Genomic DNA, 20,725 nt, shown 5'->3' with positions numbered 1-20,725 from the left:
CGAAGACGAGATCGGGGCGAGGCAAGGGTACGAACTCCACGTGATACTTTCACTCTGCACAACACGTTCAAGTTGTGACTCGCAACTTGTCAGTCGATTTATGTTGCGTGCGAGTTCTCCAATTTTAAGTGACTGCAATTAATTGATAGTAAAAAAAAATATATTTAATGGTCATGTTTTGACCAAGTCTAACCGACTCTTCCTTCCTTCCTACGTAGCTAACATAGTTAAAATTATCACAGAATATGGAGGAAAAAGAGAACGGCGACTTCCGGCATTCACCAGTTGCCGGTGTCGACACTGCTGAAACTAAACTTACAAATGAAAAAGATGTACAAAATTACGAGGACTCCTCCCCACATATTCTCACAGAAGACCTTGTCACCACTCCGAAAGTCAAAAAAGAGATTACGACTGAAATAAACAATGACCACATTGACGAATCATCTCAAGAGATAAAGACTGAACCTCCCGAGCTTAGCAGTGGGGACAGAAAACTACTAAACTTAGTAGTTGTCAATACTAACATCGATGTCAAACAGGAAACGGACACTGACGCCAAAATCAAAACTGAAAAGTCTACGCCGAAAAATAAGCTAAAAAATTACGGGCGTACTCGCGTCGAAGTAGTAAGAAAAATTACACGGATTATTTTTTGCCAACTTTGCTACGCTCAAATACCATCCGTCTCGAAATTCAGGATCCACTTGGATCGAGAACACAACATCCAGGTCAAAGGCCCCCCTCGAATCGTTGATAGTGATGATTGGTAAGATAACATGCTATAAAAATCATATCTTACTTTTACGTATAATAACTTGATCCATTTCTCTTTAGTGACAACGAGTTGACGATGAAGAATGCATCCGATGCATTGCGACGTGCCGAGAACACCCCCCGCACCACGGTAGTCCTCTCTGATTCTGATGATGATGACGACGATAAGTCATCCGATGATTCAGAATCTTCGGAGGATTCCGATTCTGATGACCAAGAGCAAGAATCAAAACCAGCAGAATCACAAGTCTCGACGGAGGAGTCTTATTTGAAACTAAAAACACGTCTCATGAAAAGAATGATGCGACGGGAGACAAGATCAAAACTTCGGATAGAAAAATTGCTCGCCAAACTCGGGAAGAATCAGACAAAGTACACCCAGTGTAATATTTGCTGGATTGAGCAACTCGAGACTGACAAACATGAACCTCTACGAGTAGAACATAAGAGGCAACATACAGATGGGGAGTTCAAATTGTGTCAATTTTGTGGAATGAGCTTTTTATATGAATATTACTTGGAGAAGCATTTGGAAGATTTGAGGTGAGTGGTTATTATGAATGATTCACATTTTTCTATTTGGGCCATTCATTATACAAGTTAATTAATCATTAAATATCTGCATAGCGTCCCCACCGTTCCTTCCACCATGTCCCCACTTGAAGCTGAAGATCTCCTCCATGAGACTCATTCTTGTCCTGATTCTGGTTGTGGTGAGATTTTTGCCAACAGAAAATGTCTACTTTTCCATCGGACAAACACTCACGATCATTATCACCGATGCCCAACTTGCGAAAAAGTTTACATTCTGTACTCTGACATGAGAAAGTGAGTTGGAATTGAATAATTCATATATTTTTTCGAATCTTGTCAATCAGTAAACTATTTTTTATTTAAACTGTAATATTTTCGTTTCAGGCACATACAACGCGTCCACAATTATGAGAATCGTCTCCTGCCTTGTCCAGTTCCACAATGTGACAAGTCGTTTCGTAATCGTCGTGGAATTTCATCCCATATGACTCATGCTCATACAGTTGAGGAAAAAGAAAAATACTTTACAAGTACTATCGGACAACCAAACAACAAAATTGATAAGACTGAGTCAGACAAAAACGCTAATAATGACGAGGAAGACGACGACAAGAGTAATGTTGTCGCCACCTCTTTGCCACCAGAAATAAGTGTCCGTCACAATTTACCTCAGCCGTTCTGGAGCAGGAGAAATGCAAAATTAGTGAAAATTCGAGACCTTATCAGGAAAAATAGATTGCATGGGTAAAAATTGTGTAAAATATGAACTATAATTTAAAGGTTATGTTTAAATTTTTTAACTTGTATCAACATGCATTGAATTTTTAGACCCAGACGAAAATTCAAGTCCATCTCAGCACGACCATCACTTGCTCCACTGCCCTCGCAAAAACAGCGTTCACTGAATACATCCAATAATTTTCTAACAAATAAACCATTTCTTCTACCGGTCAGACAGACGCCCATAAGTGTGAACCAACAACCCAGTGTGAAGTGTAAACCAAAAACTAAATCGGCTAATATCATCACAAAACTTGGAGGCTTTGATCTCCGTTACAAAGGTGCAAAGTACAGAAAATCGCTCTTGTCCGTGCCACCGAAACAAAATGTGAATTTCAATGACAAACGTAGAAGTATTCCTTCCCACCGAACATTCTCGATGCTTTGTTCACTGTGTACACGAGGATTCCGGTAATTAACGTTACGTTAATAACGCAAATGAAGTTCATGAATAATATAATAAGTAAGTTGCATTTATTACTTTACTGGCAGAACTAGGACAGATCGCGATGCTCACATGGGTTCCACACATCACCTTGATTTCACTCAAGAAAAACCATACATTTGTCCTATTACTGATTGCGATAAACGGAACTACGTTAATGGGCCAACGTTACTCCGACACATTCGAAGTTGTCATCCACCTTCGGTAGATGAAGAACTCTTTCGGCATAGTATAGAAGAGGACAAATTAGCAGAAGCTGCAAATCCTTCATCGACTCTTAAGTGTTCAGATTTAGCCGCTAATGAATGTCAGACAAATAACATGATGGGCCGTAAAGGTAAAATCGCTGCAAAAATGAAACTTGAAAAAGACTTCTGCGACCAGCAAGAAAAAGAAAAGAAAGTTCGGAAAAGACAAAAACAAATATCGCCAGGTCACTTAGGTCCCACAAACAGAAACCTTACTCATTCATCAGGTCCAACTCCTGCTCGGCGTCGCCAATTCCCCCGACGTGTTTTGGGTCGTAGTTCCGAAAAGCACGGTCCGGAAGCTATAACCATTCGAGAAGTTTTGGCGAAATTTAAACTCAAAACTGGATATTACTGCCCGGAATGTCCAGTCCCCAAAGGAAAGTCGTTTGCATCTACGTGGAACGTTCATCGACATCTTGAAGTACTCCACCCAACTTCAACGTTTCTCTTATGCCCTGGCTCGATTAAGGACAAGAATATTGGTGGTGATGGAATTTTTTCGACAAAAATAATCGAGGAGGAAGATGAAGAGAGTGAAGAAGAGGTCGCTGGACCCTCAAGACCTGTCGAGGAAGATGAAGAAATTGAGGACGCTGCTAACATTAAAATGAGCAATGTTAAGCCTAAGCCCCAACCGAGGAGGACACCATCATCCACCTCTACTGGAAATCCCCTCCTTCCATTTAAACTACCCAATGGCAAATATTACTGTCCAGAATGCAATTCAGATCCATCATCTCAGCCAAAGTATTCACGACCTTTTGAACTATTACGGCATGTTAGTGATTGTCATCCAGGTTCATCTCTTTTGACACCTAAAAAATCATCCAGAGAAATAAAACCTGTGATTAAACGAACGAGCATTAAGAAAACTAAATTGACAGAAATCAAAAACAACAAGAAGCAAGAATCAGGCGTAATCAAAACTTTTGACTGTCCATCTTCTTCTCCTGTCGCAGGACAGAACAGTTCTTTGACGTTGTCAAACCACATGGAGGAACCCACCACCACAACTTTTCCTTGCCCTTTGTGTTTCAAAATATTTAAAGCGTGCATGTCACGTCGAGCACACATGAGGTGGTGTAAACTACGTAAACAGAAATTGTTACCACAGGTGGGAAAACTTTTTTCAAAGTATACAAAGTCCACTAATACCAAGACTTTCTGTGCCCTCTGCTCCAAAAAATTCATGTCATCCCGTGCTCTTGCAGCCCATAAGGGATGGAAACATTCATCGGCAAAGAGTTTGTCGAACACTGACTGTTCTGAATTTGGTAGAGAAATTGACCCAGCCATATGCAATATGCCGAAAGCAAAATCTGGTCCCAGCAGTTCATCATCAACAGCCACCAAGCCGCCTCTGATCAAGCTTAACATCACGAATAGTGATTCTCAAGGTGCTAATATTGACCCCTCCATTATTTTACACGACTCCAACGCTACTCCACAAACCTGCAGCGAACGAATTGCTTCCATCGGTACAGGAAACCACACCACAAGGGTGAAGACTAGGCCAAAAAGAAAATGTGTCAAATATTAAATCTCAATTATTCACGCTGGTCATATGTAAAATTTTCCACTGCTTATCTCACCATTTTGCCTTATTTATTAGAAAATATTAGAGATAAATTTCAATAGCCATATTGGCTTGTCTATTAGCTTATGAATTTTATATTTCATATTTGTATTTCTTAAGATGACAAATCATTTGTAACGGACAATTTATTTATGAAACTTGAAAGTCAAATAAATATTTATTGATTAATAAGTAAAACAACTGAATTAATTGACAAAATATATTAATCTCGTCATCATTTCTCACAAGTACTTACATGCGCTACAATCATTGCATTATTTTTACATGCATGGTCTCAATTGGCTGATTAGTTGTTTATGTATGTAGAACGAGTGCCTTCGTCTCCCGCATATTGCAATTCTTTCGTGCTTATTATTTAAATAAATAATGCATTTTTGTCTCATATCACTGATTAATTCGGTCTCATCTTTTGACCAAATACGACAATCATTGTGACAAATTGGTCTCGCTGGAAGTTACTTGGTCTATCATTTCATTGGACCCTACTATCACATCTCGCAACCCATGATTTGATTGGGTTATACATAACTCATCCTCAATCAACTTTGATAAAATTCCTTCACTGACAATGAAATGCTTTATTTATAACTGATTTCATCATACATATCTTAAATATCAATTTAATCAATAAAATAATTTATCACCGATTGTATAACACTTATGTATCTATTATCTATGTCATTATAAAAAGAATTGGAAAATATTTAGTTTTATAAATCTTGCACAAAACAAAACCAATCCAAAATTCTATTGTTTTGAGTTCTTATACATACTTCAAAATGCATATTCTTGCTAAATCAGCAATCAGTTGGGTTCTCCTGTTTATCTGCGCCGTGGGAAATGTGACATCTCAAGACGTCGTGCTAGAAGGAATTGCCCTCTCCGATTGGGGAGTTTGGGGAGGTATCACGAACATGACAAAATTACTAAATATATTACGGGTGCATATTCTTGCACATATATTTATCAAAAAAATTACCTGACTCTCACATTCTCTTCAGAAATGGAGCTGTGCCCTCCTGGAAGCTTTGTTTATGGAATGCGACTCAAAGTACACCAGGATCAAGGAGCATTTGAGGTGAATATTAACTTCAATACTTCACTTGAATTAATAGTAATGCGAGATTTTGAATAAATAGGATGATACTGCACTCAACGGGATAGAGCTTTTGTGCATTTCTGGCGCAGCGAGTAAACAGCGGAACAACACGGCGTCATTAACCCGACAAGATTTTGGAACCGTTAGCTCTAGCGTTGGTCATAAAGGGGATTTTGGTCTGTTTGTAGAGTGTCCAGATCCATGGTTTGTTAATGGATTTCAATTCAGATCAGAACGACCAGATCTGATCGGACCATTGGGCGATGATACTGCGGGAAATAATATCCGACTAATTTGTAATGATGTTGATTTTACCGTGTTGGAAGGATATGGAACCGGTTGGGGCGACTGGACAGCGGAACTGAAATGTCCAAGGGGGCTAAGGATTTGTGGAATTCAGACAAGAGTGGAAGGCCCAAATGGTAAAAATTTCTAAACCATTCCGTCAGAAATGGTTAAAAATAATACTTTTTGCATAGGAGATGACGACACTACTTTGAATGATCTCAACATGGGATGTTGCACAGTGGGTTAAACTATCACCAAGTTCATTACTTCTGTATTACTTATCCTTGAAATATGCATCATACGTATCTGTAAAGAAATTATTACAGCAGTAATAAAATACGAACCACGTCATAGCATCAATTAAAAACTTGTACAATTTAATAAATAGGGATCGATTCAAACGTGTCAGACTGAGCCAAACAGATTTCTATAAATCTACAAATATTACAAGAAAATATAAATCCTTTGCATATGTATGTACTTTGGTGGGTAGACTGGCCCGAAAGCCAGTCTGCGGCGGTAGATCATTAAAGTCTAATTGCCGGCATATGTTTGCATATGTTTATCACCAAACCCTTCCGTATTTAATTTAGTTAATATCCAATGATTCCACGTCCTCTTAATGGATAATTCAATTTTGTTTCTTGAATTTTTCATCAAAATTTTACATGCAGCATTTTCACCTTTTACCTTTAGATCCATGCCTTTTACGCTGATCTTCTCTAATTTTCCAACATTGTTACGCTATGTATCTTGAACCCACAAATATGCTTGCTTTAAAAAATGCCAAATTTTCCAGTAGCAGGAAGTTACATATTTATGCATATCATATTTCGAGGCAAGTGAACTTTAGCTGGTACTTCCATATATACATATGTAGTTACATAATAGTCCATGTTAATGTTAATGTTAATTCAAACATGTACATACACACATGTGTCCCAAAAATGAGAGTACAATTTTTGTTCTTAACCAACTTTATTGGAAATACATTTTGGGTTGGGTCATTCCATTGGGTTGGAATGAATCATAGCAGAGAAGCATACACTTGAGATAAAGAGAGACTTCTATTCTCATTTTCTCACTCAATCGAGTGTCCCGTTTAATCCCCAAGTGAAAGAATGATCCTGATTCAGTAAATACGTAGCAAGATTAAATCAAATACGTAGGTGAAAGTTGACTTCTGGGCATATAGCCATAAAGTTCAGTAATTCGTTATTTCTCAAAATTAAACTTTGCAAATAATATGCGTGGTTGCATGGTTGGTGATTTCGACATGCTGAATCTTTCCGTTATAAAAAAATGTGCATGCACACAAATTTAATTAAAGTATACATATATTTGCTAATTACACAAGAATGTCTTTTATAATCTCAATCAATCAATCAATCGGTTTCTTCATTTACGAAAATGTCCCCCACAGCCCACATCGTTACATGTTTTTCGCATAGAGTGTTGTATTTCATATCTATTTACATATTTCTCTAAATTCCAAATCCATACACTTTCAATCACTGTAAAAGGAAAGCGAAAATTCGCCCACGTAGTCGCCTGACTTTCGCCCCCGATCGTCACAATTCATTATAAAATTGATCAAATTCTCATCCTTGGCACTCTTACAGCTCGCTACTCGTGGAAAATAAATATATCTTTGATTTCTTATTATTATTTGTCAAAGAGAACGTCTGGTTGTGGTTTTTGATTGGCGGTTTTTAGCAATTGATGTGGTTTCATTTGATCTTTTATCCGTTTCTTGACTCCAAGATTAGAACTCCTCAGTCGGGATCATCAGTCATGAGTCATGGCCAAAATCTTTAACAAATATCCAGAGGCTGAGACCAACCAGGGAAATAAGTAAAGCAGAAAACTCATCCATTTCATGACAAGGATTAAAATCCAGAATTGTATGAGAAAGTCAATACACACATAGTATTTAATGTCAAATTAACAATATCTCTCGCTCTCTCCACGCCAATTCCATACACGTGTGGTGGCAATGTTTGATTAGCCTTGAGGAATTCAAAAAGTTCTATTACGTGGATTTTCCTCAGCTCAAGTATAAAAGGAGAGGTTCCATGTCTCACCAAATTACTTTCTTTTTGCATTATCCCCGAGAAACAGGGTGCTCCCGTTGCCCTTGATATTGCAAAAGAGAGAGTCATATTTTTCTGGGGGAGGTGTCACAGCGCCACAGCGACTATTTAACACCTAAATACTATCAAGATACCCTGCATAATGCATTATCCCGCATTTACTTTACTATTTGGTAAGTCCAGAAATCAGTCTTATCTCAACTTGCCCCCACAGTTACCAAGCACTAAATAGTTAATATCTTTAGGTTTGGTCTTTGTGACCCTTGGGCTAGCTGTAACGTCCTCCTTGGCATTGTCAGACCAGGAACTAAACCTCGGGATTGATGGGCTGCGTTGTGATTCGTGTGGGATGGAATGTTCTACCGTTTGTGGTTCCAGAGCGTTTCGTACCTGTTGCTTCAACTACATAAAGAAGAAACGAAGCGGTGGGAGTGACGAGGACAGGATGAGAGGCAGCAGAGGAGGTGGAGGCAAGTTGAGACGGGGCAGTGGTAGCAACGGATATTGGGTGACTGCTGGGGAGTACTTCGAACCACAAATGCAGGTTGAAGGACCTTGGGCGTGGTTCTACCCACAACAACCACCAATGCATCAACCCCCCACTTCCGGAGGTGATGATGTTGAACATGGTAGAAATAGTAGGACAACGGTGTAATAAATATTTAAGAAAATGGCAATCAGCTATATACATACATACAAAATGGGAAAATAGAAAAATAAGTTGTTTTGAGAGGGGGAGATTGAGACGCTAGAAATTATCCCAACAGTAAAAGTTGGATGACTTAATTTACAATGGACTTTCTTCTCTGTAAAACTAGTATTTTATTTATTTTGTCAGCTACTTGTTATGTATTTAATTAAATTGTGCTAAATATGTCATGACAAATATTATACTCTGACTTATGTAAATATTTAGCTCGTTATCATCAATATGATCAATATGAAATTGCAATACACTTAAACTGTATTATTTAGAAGTGAAGAATACAAAATTTTTAATATGTGTATTTTTATTTTGCTTAAAGAAGTGACACATTTGATGGTCTCATATATAATATTCTCCTTTTGTGACATCGTACCGTCATATATAAACCATTTGTGAAATATATGTGATTTTTTTTGGAAATGACGATGGGAAATTTCAAGTACTGTTGTATTTTTCTAAATTTGTTTTTATTTATTTATAAGCAGATCACCTCCACTTACTAGTTAGTTATGCGTTAAATAACCAATTGTAAACTCTGCTTATCTTCTCATACGATAAACAAATCCGCTCAAAATCCAACAAAGACTTATCCAAACCAATAGCACGACAAATCCCGGATAAACAAGCGGGTGGGTAATTCCCCACCCACGGGTCACAATACTCCTGATACTCTCGGCAGGCTTGGTAATTGCTATTTTGAAAGAATAATTCCATTAGTTAATCATGTTAAATAAATAAAAATCTAATATGTGTAAAAAAAAATTACGAAGATATCCCGTCACTAATTTCGCCCATGGTTCAATCCCCTCTCTAGGCGTAGATCCCGACGAAACCATCGTTGGCAGATAGACAAATAGTGACCATACGAGGACTTCTATCTCATGATCGCACATAACTCCAAATAGAAAACCTGCAACAAAAATTTGCATCTTTTTTATATAATCTTCCACTAATCCACTTGATTCGGTCTTATCTAAGTACCAAAAGACAGTCCACAAATTCCTGTTAGTATTCCCAGCGCAAAACAGAGAATAAGGGAACCCTGAACTTTAAAGTTGAACACAAAAATGAGCGTCGCTAGACAGAGGATGAGTTCTATAATCATCAGGAGCCCTTCGAAAATAAGTTTAACTTAATAAAGTTGACAAAATTATGTAAAATTGAGTTTAAGTTTCTTTAAAATCTTAAATTACCTTCGGTAACCAGAAGGGAGATAACGACATGGAAATAATCGACTCCTGCGACCCTGAAACATTATTTTTATTTATTTAATAGAGCAAATTGTAAACCCCACGACGAATATTTTACATGGTTCTGTCCAATGTCCCAGATTTTTTGTCCCAAATATATGTCACAGCCACGGTCATCGGGAGAAGGAACATGATTCTACGAGAGAAAATTTGAAATGTAATAAATATTTAAAATATTTCGATGCCAATAAAAAATTCACAATAATATTTGCGGGGGCTGCATGTATTCCGCATTTCTAGAATCGAGGCTCCCATAAATGGCATTGTACTGTGACCGAGGAAATATTCATTTTCATTATTTGCCCAAAACCAAGATACATATTAAATACATATTTAAATAGCGAACTGGAACCTTTAACGGAGTATCCATCAGTCTGCTATCACCGCCACAATCCTCCACCAACCCTTTGGCGAAAGCCAGATAGTTCTTGAAAATATTATTGAGCAGAAAGACGTTCATCAAATAATCTGTGTCAACCAAAAAGCGAGACACATTTGACATCACACTTTGAATATTTATCACTATGCAATCTAAATATTTCCACTCATTCACCTGAAAAGTCCATATGAAAATTAATTGTGGATCCAACTAACGTCTCATTATCCGCGTAGTTTCTATGCAGTGCTCTATTTTTCATGTGGGTTGTAAAATTATCCGGAAATTCCATAAACCCTTTGACAGCTCCGCTTTTTACGCTTTCAAATGCCTCATCCGCCGTTTCAAAGTTGTCCTAAACATAATTTTACACTACGATAAGTTGTTTAATTGATACTAAATAACTCTGAATTGCCAACCCATAAAATATTGTTTCCAAATCTATTCATATAATCGCAGCTCAGTCCTTCTTTAAAGCATCCTGGTTCTCTATCGGCACAATAGCTCGTCCGATTTTCAAAATCTCCATTGACCACTCCCTTTCGTTTTGACATGAATTAAAATGAATTCAAATTAGATTAAACTTAAAATTTATTAATGAAAAAAATCATTAACAAACCATCCGCTTATTAATCGGCTCCCTGCCTACTATGTAATTAAAAAGCACCGTTTGAAACGTGGGCATGATTAGGAGACCAACTACAAATCTGAGGTTACAGAATAAAATAAATAAATTTCCTTTCCTTTGCGTATGCACATATTTATTTAAATTTATAAATACTCATATAAATATAACTCACATCGGATTTCGAAACAGTGTCAAAAAATTTCTCCTCACGAGCGAAAAAACCTTGTCAGATTGTCGTGCAAATGAATTGTTCACGGTTTCGATGACGGACTGACGACGCCGGATGGACTGGGATCGATTTCTTTGTTGCATCACAATATTGTCATCATCGGGAGAACGGGGCTTGAATTTAAGTCCGACTACAGCATTACTTGCTCCATTTTTTCCATTGCTTGATTGACCAGAAATTTGTTGTTGTGTGTAAAATGACATTTCCTGAATTGCTTCGGACACTTCATCAGTTGGTTTCTTGACTTCGTTTCGACACAATTTTAGCACAATGTCTTCAAGGAGATCGGCTTGATGTTCCTCGAGCAGGTCTGGGCGTAAATAGTGGAGTTGATATGTACATAAATGTACGTAGATACATAATTTTTCATATGCTTAAATACCAATTACCTTTTGGAGCTTGCTCGACGAGAAGTTTTCCATTTCTCATCAATCCCACCTTAAAAATTTTGCACCCATTTGGTTTTAACCATTTCATTTATAGAGAATAAAGACAAAGATCGTGTTTTTGTACCGTGTGGCTATTTTTAGCCTCGTCAATGTAATGTGTCGTGATAATTACGGTAGTGCGTCTTCTGGACACGAGGTCGACTAAATATGTCCAGATGCTATTCAAATTTCAATTTCAATTTATCCAAATGCTTGCAGGATATATTTTTAACTTAGGAATTTTAAATACATCAATTTTAGTATTTTGCATGCCCTGATAAATAGATATGTACATACATATAGTACGTACATAAACAAATAAATCAATAAAAATAATTCCCACGTACTTTTCTCTCAATAATGGATCCACGCCCACCTAAAATAACGTACGGGTAAAAATCTTATGATTCAAAATATTAATGTGAGCATATTAATGGTAGAGGTGCATAAGCCTGATTAAGTGCACTTACTGTAGGTTCGTCTGTTCGGATCGGACCGGAAATTGAAGAAATTCAAATTAAAATGGCAAAACTCATTATATTTGAGTTTGAATCAGATATGTGTTGTCTGTTGTCATATTTGATCAGGCAAACAAATTTTAAATCAAATTTCATGCAGAGAGATATGTTCGTAAATTTTTACTACTCATCAGAACAATGGTAAAGTGCACGCAAATTTTATTTCCATTGTGTTTGAATAGTCACTATCAAAAATTGTGGTAGCAGTATTTTTAATGTAACAATTTTGCTTACCTAGGATGACTAAGGCTGGACTAAAGAATGAATTATGTGTTATTTGCATACGTTACGCTATCATTTGTATATTATATTTTCATACCTATGAATCAAAGAAACAGCGAGTGATACTCTCCTTTGCTGTCCTCCACTAATTATTTTTAGGCAATTTTTGTTAAATCCCTGGTTTTAAAGATGAGCTTTGATGTAATTTACCTCAGAGAATCAATCCTCCTGGTGCAATCTGGTAAATCTAAAAAACTCATTAAAAAATCCATACGTGCAGTCACATCGGATTTGGTCATTCCATAAATTCCTCCAAAGTAATTCAAGATTCTAAAAGAAACTTAAACTTAATTTTACATAATTTTCCAAAATTTATTAAGTTCAACTTATTTACTCTTCGATTGTGAACTTTTGATATAAAGCGATATCCTGCAAAAGGTTAATTTTAAAATGACGTACATACATAATTATGAGTAAAAATGAGATTGACCATTGTAATTACCTGTGGCATGTACCCAATAGTCTTCCCTGGAATTCCCGATTCCTTTGATCCTGGCCTAGCTCCATACACCCAGATATCCCCCGAGTCCAATTTTTTCAAACCAACGATAGAAGACAAAATTGTGGTCTTACTAAACTCCGATAAAAACCGTATTTAATTTATGTGATTAATTCATTTTCATGCACTAAAAATGAAAGATGCAGATATTTCAGTACCCGCATCCACTAGCACCAAGGAGTCCATAGCTTTGCAAATAAATTTAAAACATTCAGCTTTTTGTACGTAATTAAATACAGTTTATTTTACAACACCTACATTGTTCCTCTAGGTACCTATGCATTATTGAAGAAATGCTTTTAAACGTTTGGAAACTATGAAACGATTTTAAATAATGTTTACGTACTGTCATGTTAAGATTTTCTAAAATGGGTGGTCCTCTCCCGTAGGTTTTGCATGCATTTTTCACTTGTACAGCTATAGGTCTTTCTGGGGTCAGATTTTTCTTGATGCTTTCCAATGTCGCTTGATCGTCTACTTGCGATATAGCGTTCTCTTCAAGCCTGCCAACCAATACAAAAGCAAAATATTGTCCCATGAAATTGTTGCAAGTCTCGTGAAAAAACTTTTTATTTTTTAATACCCCAACTGTGTGCTGGAGAATCCCATTTCTTAGCAATTTAGTTAAGCAAAAGAAATTCGGAAAAAAAATCAAATCAAAAACGATCTGCTCCAATGAAGCCGTAAATGAAACTGAACACCGAGTTTGTGGAATGAAACATAATTGAATCATTAATTATATTTATCCAATCCTTGAACTAGACAAGCTACTCATAAGCAGAGTTATAGGATGTAATTTAAAATGTTGTTACTAAAATAACTTTGATTTAAAATACGATAAAAATTCCCACGGTCAAAATGAACGATTGATGCCAGTGCTCCAGCCCCATCATCATTATTTTATCCTGTGCGATGTACGGCTCATGAAACAATAATCTATAAAACTGAGTAATACCTATCCGTTCTTCTGAAGATTTTAAAATGTGGTAATCATCCGAACATGTACAGCCATGGTGCTAATTAAGGATATTATGCTCTTTGTAAAACTCCATTCATCCAATAAATTGTGATGATCAAAATATACTGATATCATCATTAATAAGAAAATTTTTCTGTTCTGCTTTTAAGTGACTCTGATCATACACATGCAATGGTGTGAAGTGTAACACTCCGATTACACTGCCCTGCAAAAGTCTTCGCCAAACATTGACGCAGTGATAACTCAAACAATTGGTGACATAATAATTTGAAATTTTGCACAGTTATAGTCAATCGCATTTCTGATGAGATAGGACTCCAAATTCTGAACATTGATGACCAGGTCAAAGGTTATGATCTTTTGACCTCAAACCTCAAAAGTGACCTACCTCAAGGAATTTTTTTCCTTGGTGTTTTTATTTTCATAAAGTTGGCACAACTCATCCTGAACATTTTGATATGTTTATCACCTCTGCGCGATTTTCTTTACGCCCACGAGAATTTTTGGAAAAATGTAGTTTTGACTAGTTTTTAAGTTTTCCCCCATAAGCTCAATGTTATAACTTTTCAAAACTACATTTTTCCAAAAATTCTCGTGAGCGTAAAAAAAATCGCACAGAGGTGATAAACATATCAAAATGTTCAGGATGAGTTGTGCCAACTTTATAAAAATAAAAACACCAAGGAAAAAAATTCCTTGAGGTAGGTCACTTTTGAGGTTTGAGGTCAAAAGATCATAACCTTTGACCTGGTCATCAATGTTCAGAATTTGGAGTCCTATCTCATCAGAAATGCGATTGACTATAACTGTGCAAAATTTCAAATTGTTATGTCACCAATTGTTTGAGTTATCACTGCGTCAATGTTTGGCGAAGACTTTTACAGGGCAGTGTATGTTGAACTTTTGGAATTACGAAGTTCAAGTCAATCCAGCAACGTTTGTTGAGGTAGTTTGTGCACTGGTTGGAATTTGCCAAAATATTTTAGGCTGATTTTGTAATAATTTTTATCAGGCGGAGAAAGCAAACATCACTTTCATTCTATGTATTCTCCTCACATTAATTTTCACTCTGATTTCTCACTACGAGTATGAAGGCCGTAGGCCTTCATATTAGTATAGCTTGATCAGTGATGCAAAATAGTCATAAATTAATGACGACATAAAAGATTTCACAGATTTCATATACGTTTATTCTCCTTAATCATTAGGGATGACACTTTTATTTTTTTAACTACTTTAAATTTATAAAGAAATGAATATATGTATAAAATAAAATCAAAATAGAATGGAAAAACTTATTTGCCTTCCAGTCCTGAAGCGTTGGTATGTCGAGACAAAATAATGCCATACAATCGTATACGTCCAGTATATCGAGTGGCTATCAAAATTACCAACGAATTAGGAATGAAAGGTAAATTGTGTGCATATGTAAGTTTTCCCATTGTATTATATTATTGCTGAATTCATGCATACATTCAATTTTTATATAAATTTACAGAAGATTAAAAAATAAAAATTGCATATGTACTCGTATGTATTCGAATACATACGAGTACATATGCAATTTTTATTTTTTAATCTTCTGTAAATTTATATAAAAATTGAATGTATGCATGAATTCAGCAATAATATAATACAATGGGAAAACTTACATATGCACACAATTTACCTTTCATTCCTAATTCGTTGGTAATTTTGATAGCCACTCGATATACTGGACGTATACGATTGTATGGCATTATTTTGTCTCGACATACCAACGCTTCAGGACTGGAAGGCAAATAAGTTTTTCCATTCTATTTTGATTTTATTTTATACATATATTCATTTCTTTATAAATTTAAAGTAGTTAAAAAAATAAAAGTGTCATCCCTAATGATTAAGGAGAATAAACGTATATGAAATCTGTGAAATCTTTTATGTCGTCATTAATTTATGACTATTTTGCATCACTGATCAAGCTATACTAATATGAAGGCCTACGGCCTTCATACTCGTAGTGAGAAATCAGAGTGAAAATTAATGTGAGGAGAATACATAGAATGAAAGTGATGTTTGCTTTCTCCGCCTGATAAAAATTATTACAAAATCAGCCTAAAATATTTTGGCAAATTCCAACCAGTGCACAAACTACCTCAACAAACGTTGCTGGATTGACTTGAACTTCGTAATTCCAAAAGTTCAACATAATCGGAGTGTTACACTTCACACCATTGCATTGTCAGCTTAAAGTACAAAAAAAAAACATTACACTGTTCAAAAAATATGTGCATATCATTGTGTATTTTTATGGGTCAGTTATAGGCAAAGTTTGAGACTTGAACTTAAATTAAAGAAATATAAATTGATCATGTTGTTAATTTTTGAACTTGAACTTAAAATTTTTAAACTAATGATGAAGTTCAAGATCAGAGTCGAGCCTTGTGCACACGTATAAGTATATGGATATGAGGAAGTAATACCCACATGTACACACATGCACATGTACTCGCAGGTAGTGGTAATACGTATTGCTGTACATTAACATTATTTACAAATGGATCATTTTATCGTTATGTATGATATAAAGATTTATGACAATTATTCATTCCATTATCAAATGCTATACATACCTTTTGGCTCAAGTGCATAAATTTTTTGCTCAATATTATATACATATGTAGCTACTATGCACATTATATTTTCAAACAGAAAACAACGTAATGCTGAAAAACAGTGCTGAAATATTTAGTGCATGAATGCACATAATTGGAGAATATTGGTAAACGTCATGCACATTTTTATTAAATGCTTATCCAAAATCATGAGCAGACAAAATCATCACCTTGAAATAGGCCGGATTAAGCTGAAGAAAGTGAGCTGTGAATGTCATATTGGTGTAATACCATTTATTGCTCTGATAAATTAAATTTATTTACAATCGTTTTTAATGTGTTTGCCATTTTTCGCAAATTATCGAATCCTAACATCCGCACAACCTCGGAAGGTTTCCTGCGGACCGCATCCGAGTCCACTCGTCCCATTGCCGCAGTCACCGTATTGATTTCCTAATGACAATCAAAATTTCATTTCATAATCACATTCCAAGAATGCCAATTAGTAATGCGAACAGCTTCTCACCTCCTCTGTAATTCCATTGAAGGATGCAATGCTCACACGTAACACCGCTTGGGAGGGTGGCCTGGGTCCTGATTTAGCACAAGATTTCGAATTCAGTATAATTTATAATCATGTATTACGTCTTCCCATCTATAATTACTTCATACTTGAGCTTGTTAAAAATATACATACCTGTAGAATCCAGGTCCTTGGGTCACATACAATTTAGTTCCTCCCGACGTAAGCTGGAGCAAGTGATTATTGAAGCAGGCCTGGTTCTCCGTCGCCGGATTGGTGCAAAGCCTCCATTCCATCGCGCCGAGGTGGGCCGCGTTCAAATCTATCTCGATGTCGATATTCTATTTAAATTAGGTCAAAGTATCGAATTTTAAAATTATAAAAATCTATCAAAATTGTGCCATAGATTTCACTCAAAGTATAACAATTACCTGTCCGCGGGTATAATCCCCAACGATAATTCCTCGGTACCACCTTCCATTAACTTCATTGTCTCGTGGAGTACTTTGGGCCTGAGGATCACCACAGACGCCACAGTTGCTCCCAGGGTCGTCAACCTGATGGATGGCGCCGCAATAGAGTTCGTTGTCGTTGTAATTGGCTGGAGGATTTTGGTTCGAGAACTCTGGAACTCTCCAAATTGAGGAACGATTTGGGGGCTTCATCATCTTACCGTGAGCGTCGACATGGTCAAACTCACCCACCCAGACGGAGACAAGGAGGAGGGACAAAAGCAGTGACTTGAACATGATTTTTGGTATGTATTTAGGTCTGGACGCCGAAAAGGTTGGGAATGAGTTTTGTGGTGGCTCATCTCCAGTATTTGTACCATTTTATTGGCGATTAATCAATTGATGATAAACACTGTCGTATCAATTTAGTAATTAAAACATGCTCATGCTAAGTGGTAACAACAAACCACTTCAAATTTATTCGATTATTTATTGATAGTCATTTGTCTCCAGTTGCATTCATTTAACGGGAGATTTGTGGTCGTTATCGATTGTGCCATACTATGGAAAAGGCGTGATGAGTAGTGCAAACTGCAAATTAATTAACTTAATATTTTAGATGTGTAAATTACCAAGCTCAATGTAGGTGTAATTATGGGTTCAAGTGTTCGTGAACACTCACACCATCACCATTTATCAATCATTATTGCGTGATCTGTCACATTCCAGCGTACAATTCGATACAGCGTTCCAATTGAATTTGTTAAGTAACGTCGGAAGATAAGATTGAAAAATTCCATTTTGTAACGATGTAATTCCCATTCAATTCAATTGTCAATCACTCGGGGTGAAAGTGTTAAATTTGTCAGAGTCAACACGTAACATGGACTTCAGACATGTCTAAATACGCATTTACATAGAACATAATGCATAACTATCAATTATACAATCACTCTCTTAAATTAACGCATACAAAATTGCATACGTTGACAATTACCTCGAACAATACATAATTTCGAACACTTTGGATTTCCCCTTGACCAAATATCTTGGTATTTGACCCTGTCAAGACGCTAAAATTGATCTTCCCCTTCAGGTTAGTGATGTATATGCTGTGACTTCAGGACATATGTACATACATACTCACATATGACATACGTACATATTTATCTGCCATAATATTTAGTTTCATACGTAACTATTTAAAACTTTTTTTGGCTTCATGAAAAGAACTTTGAACATATATTATTTTGAAATTAAAAACTTACGTATTGTAAAAGATATATAAATATAACTTATATAAATCCGTCTACTAATAATATGTATGTAAATTCATAACAGTATTGCATAAGTATTGCATTTAGAGCAAATCTTGTATGAACCCGATCACTAGGGCGTTTAATAGCAGAGTCGTCAAAAGTAGGGTTAGAAATCTGAAATTCTTGCAAAATATGCTAAACATATCTGACTACCTCTCCCCAAAATTTCATAAGTTTTCATTGGAAAATAAATTTCCTACACCACTTCAAATTGAGGAAATCGGGAAACGAGTTTTTGTAAGTCCAAAAATTCGAGTGACAACGACTCGAAGTAGACTTGACTGCATTTCAACGGAGAAGGGGGTGGGCGTGAAAAATTGAGACATACATAAAAAAGTATGCAGAATCCGAAAATGTCAACCTAAAATACGCACCATGAGAAAAAACCACCATATAGGCCCCTCGAAAGTTAATAACGATCGAATCATTTTTTGAAAATTATTCATCCACGTCCGTGCCTGATGCCGCCATGAAGTCAAAGATTAATACAAACTATTTGTATCATATTAAAGCCCATAAATTGCGGGTCAAAGCGTATTCAAAGAAATTTCCAGCGAAGCATACGAAACGTCAAGAAAAAATGGTAAACGCAAGACCTACCAAGCCGTGCAACAAAATGTCACCAAAATAATTGGTCACTGACGACGAGTCCTACATCCTTAAAAACGTGACAGAAACTTCGGGAAGGGAATTTTTTCATGGGAAATATATCTCTCAACTGAAAACCGAACAGAAATTAAAATATTTTTCGAAATTTCTCAAAAAATCTGAGGTTTGGCTGGCGTTCGGTCAATTTGGGCATGTTTCGGACCCCTCAGTTCATATGGGCTATGAGGACGCACAGGTTTGTTTTCGGAAATGTGTGATAGACCGTCTGATTCCTTTCATCAAGGTGTATCATAAAATACAAAATGCAATTTTTTGGACCGACCTTGGGCTAATCCACAATGCAATAACTATCAAGGAAAAAACCGAGAAAAAAATCATTTTGATGCTGGAAAATGAAAATCCCACATACATCCATTATCTTCGCTCAATTAAAAAAATTTGGGCTATATGTGAGAAGACATACTCCCAGCTTTGTGAAACAGTCGATACTTAAAGAAAATTTTGGTTACGGAGGGAGAAAATTAACAATGAAGTTGCAAAGTCTTCCGGAAAAGAATTAATGGCGGGCGCGACGAAAAAGACTAAATACAAAGTGGGTAATTGATTAAGGTCTCCTTTCTTCGTGGATACCTAATGTCAGTAATGTTTATAATAACCACCAAACATTTGAGATTTTAAACATCATTTTTGACCATTTTGAACATAAATTTCCAAGTGATCGGGTTCATATAAGATTTGCTCTACATACATCCATACATACTACTAACAACTGAGGATACTCACAATTATCACAAGTGTCGTATCGTTACGTGACTCATTACATTTACCCGTCTTTTACCGTGAGGAAACCTTTCTTTTCCGAAGTTTGATAAACTCGTTTGCAATAATGTTTCGCAAATTAGAAAACAAGGACTTGTCTGTGGAGTACACTGCTGACGTCTCGCAAACCGAATTCCCATGGGAAAAGTTTGTACCTAAAGTTATGTCGGATGCGACCTTTGGGACCAGATTGTGAGTATCATAATTACATTATAATATTGAAGAAGTAAAGATTTTATCGGAGAATATGGAAACGTCGAGACTTATAACATTTTTATGACATTGAGAAGCGTACAAGGAAAATCTTGAAAGTTACACACATTAACACCGTCTCAAGAACGAACTGTTGCATTTATTTAGATTTTTATGCCACGAACTAATTATCTGTCGTGATTAATGAGACTTGATAGATTGTGTAGATGTCTACATAGTAAGTTTAGTCTCGGATAGGATTTTAAACTCAACACAATTCATTCCATATTAATAATTATTTGATATACTTATTTTAAGAATTCGTGTATGTACTTCCTGAAATTAGGGTATATAGGTAAATGATCTTTTGAAATTCAGTAAAAATTTTGTGAACAAATCGAATTATTAGCATTACATTTTTATATGACATGAGTTTGACTCATATGTAGTTAAATAGC

At 36.1% G+C, this 20,725-nt stretch overlaps 5 protein-coding genes across 6 annotated transcripts; 3 read left to right on the top strand and 2 right to left on the bottom strand.

Moving 5' to 3' along the window:
* Positions 1 to 65: 65 nt before the first annotated feature.
* Positions 66 to 4,569, top strand: LOC110847464. 2 transcript variants are annotated; one of them, XM_035849788.1, is made up of 7 exons: positions 495 to 629; positions 701 to 769; positions 838 to 1,320; positions 1,405 to 1,605; positions 1,696 to 2,055; positions 2,140 to 2,502; positions 2,584 to 4,569. In XM_035849788.1, the coding sequence occupies exons 3-7, from the start codon at positions 854 to 856 to the stop codon at positions 4,325 to 4,327; spliced, it is 3,135 nt and encodes a 1,044-aa protein (XP_035705681.1). In that variant the 5' UTR covers positions 495 to 629; positions 701 to 769; positions 838 to 853; the 3' UTR covers positions 4,328 to 4,569. The 2 variants fall into 2 exon arrangements, with proteins under 2 accessions (XP_021950104.1, XP_035705681.1); XM_022094412.2 differs by having other exon boundaries at positions 66 to 769.
* Positions 4,570 to 5,033: 464 nt separating this feature from the next.
* Positions 5,034 to 6,138, top strand: LOC110847610 (vitelline membrane outer layer protein 1 homolog). The gene is made up of 4 exons (XM_022094585.2): positions 5,034 to 5,287; positions 5,386 to 5,462; positions 5,524 to 5,905; positions 5,963 to 6,138. The coding sequence occupies exons 1-4, from the start codon at positions 5,164 to 5,166 to the stop codon at positions 6,016 to 6,018; spliced, it is 639 nt and encodes a 212-aa protein (XP_021950277.1). The 5' UTR covers positions 5,034 to 5,163; the 3' UTR covers positions 6,019 to 6,138.
* A 1,719-nt stretch (positions 6,139 to 7,857) lies between these two features.
* Positions 7,858 to 8,871, top strand: LOC110847767. The gene is made up of 2 exons (XM_022094765.2): positions 7,858 to 8,037; positions 8,110 to 8,871. The coding sequence occupies exons 1-2, from the start codon at positions 8,007 to 8,009 to the stop codon at positions 8,517 to 8,519; spliced, it is 441 nt and encodes a 146-aa protein (XP_021950457.1). The 5' UTR covers positions 7,858 to 8,006; the 3' UTR covers positions 8,520 to 8,871.
* Positions 8,872 to 9,109: 238 nt separating this feature from the next.
* On the bottom strand, positions 9,110 to 13,468 carry LOC110845570 (ABC transporter G family member 20). The gene is made up of 24 exons (XM_035848967.1): positions 13,364 to 13,468; positions 13,127 to 13,283; positions 13,039 to 13,055; positions 12,939 to 12,968; positions 12,724 to 12,853; positions 12,616 to 12,650; positions 12,432 to 12,551; positions 12,319 to 12,366; positions 12,234 to 12,253; positions 11,952 to 11,962; positions 11,829 to 11,857; positions 11,567 to 11,660; positions 11,443 to 11,491; positions 10,997 to 11,363; positions 10,816 to 10,903; positions 10,616 to 10,735; positions 10,374 to 10,551; positions 10,173 to 10,288; positions 10,021 to 10,088; positions 9,879 to 9,956; positions 9,764 to 9,816; positions 9,552 to 9,683; positions 9,337 to 9,480; positions 9,110 to 9,261 (listed from the first exon to the last, which is right to left on the bottom strand). The coding sequence occupies exons 1-24, from the start codon at positions 13,387 to 13,389 to the stop codon at positions 9,110 to 9,112; spliced, it is 2,262 nt and encodes a 753-aa protein (XP_035704860.1). The 5' UTR covers positions 13,390 to 13,468.
* Positions 13,469 to 16,621: 3,153 nt separating this feature from the next.
* On the bottom strand, positions 16,622 to 17,687 carry LOC110847144. The gene is made up of 4 exons (XM_022094009.2): positions 17,308 to 17,687; positions 17,051 to 17,217; positions 16,880 to 16,947; positions 16,622 to 16,806 (listed from the first exon to the last, which is right to left on the bottom strand). Exons 1-4 carry the CDS (start codon positions 17,623 to 17,625, stop codon positions 16,712 to 16,714), a joined length of 648 nt encoding a protein of 215 aa, XP_021949701.1. The 5' UTR covers positions 17,626 to 17,687; the 3' UTR covers positions 16,622 to 16,711.
* Between the last annotated feature and the right edge of the window lie 3,038 nt (positions 17,688 to 20,725).

Source organism: Folsomia candida, unplaced genomic scaffold (assembly GCF_002217175.1).
Source record: "Folsomia candida strain VU population unplaced genomic scaffold, ASM221717v1 Fcan01_Sc003, whole genome shotgun sequence".
NCBI lineage: Eukaryota > Metazoa > Arthropoda > Collembola > Entomobryomorpha > Isotomidae > Folsomia > Folsomia candida.
The sequence above is the reverse complement of the archived record's forward strand: the minus strand, read 5'-3'. Positions and strand labels throughout refer to the sequence as shown.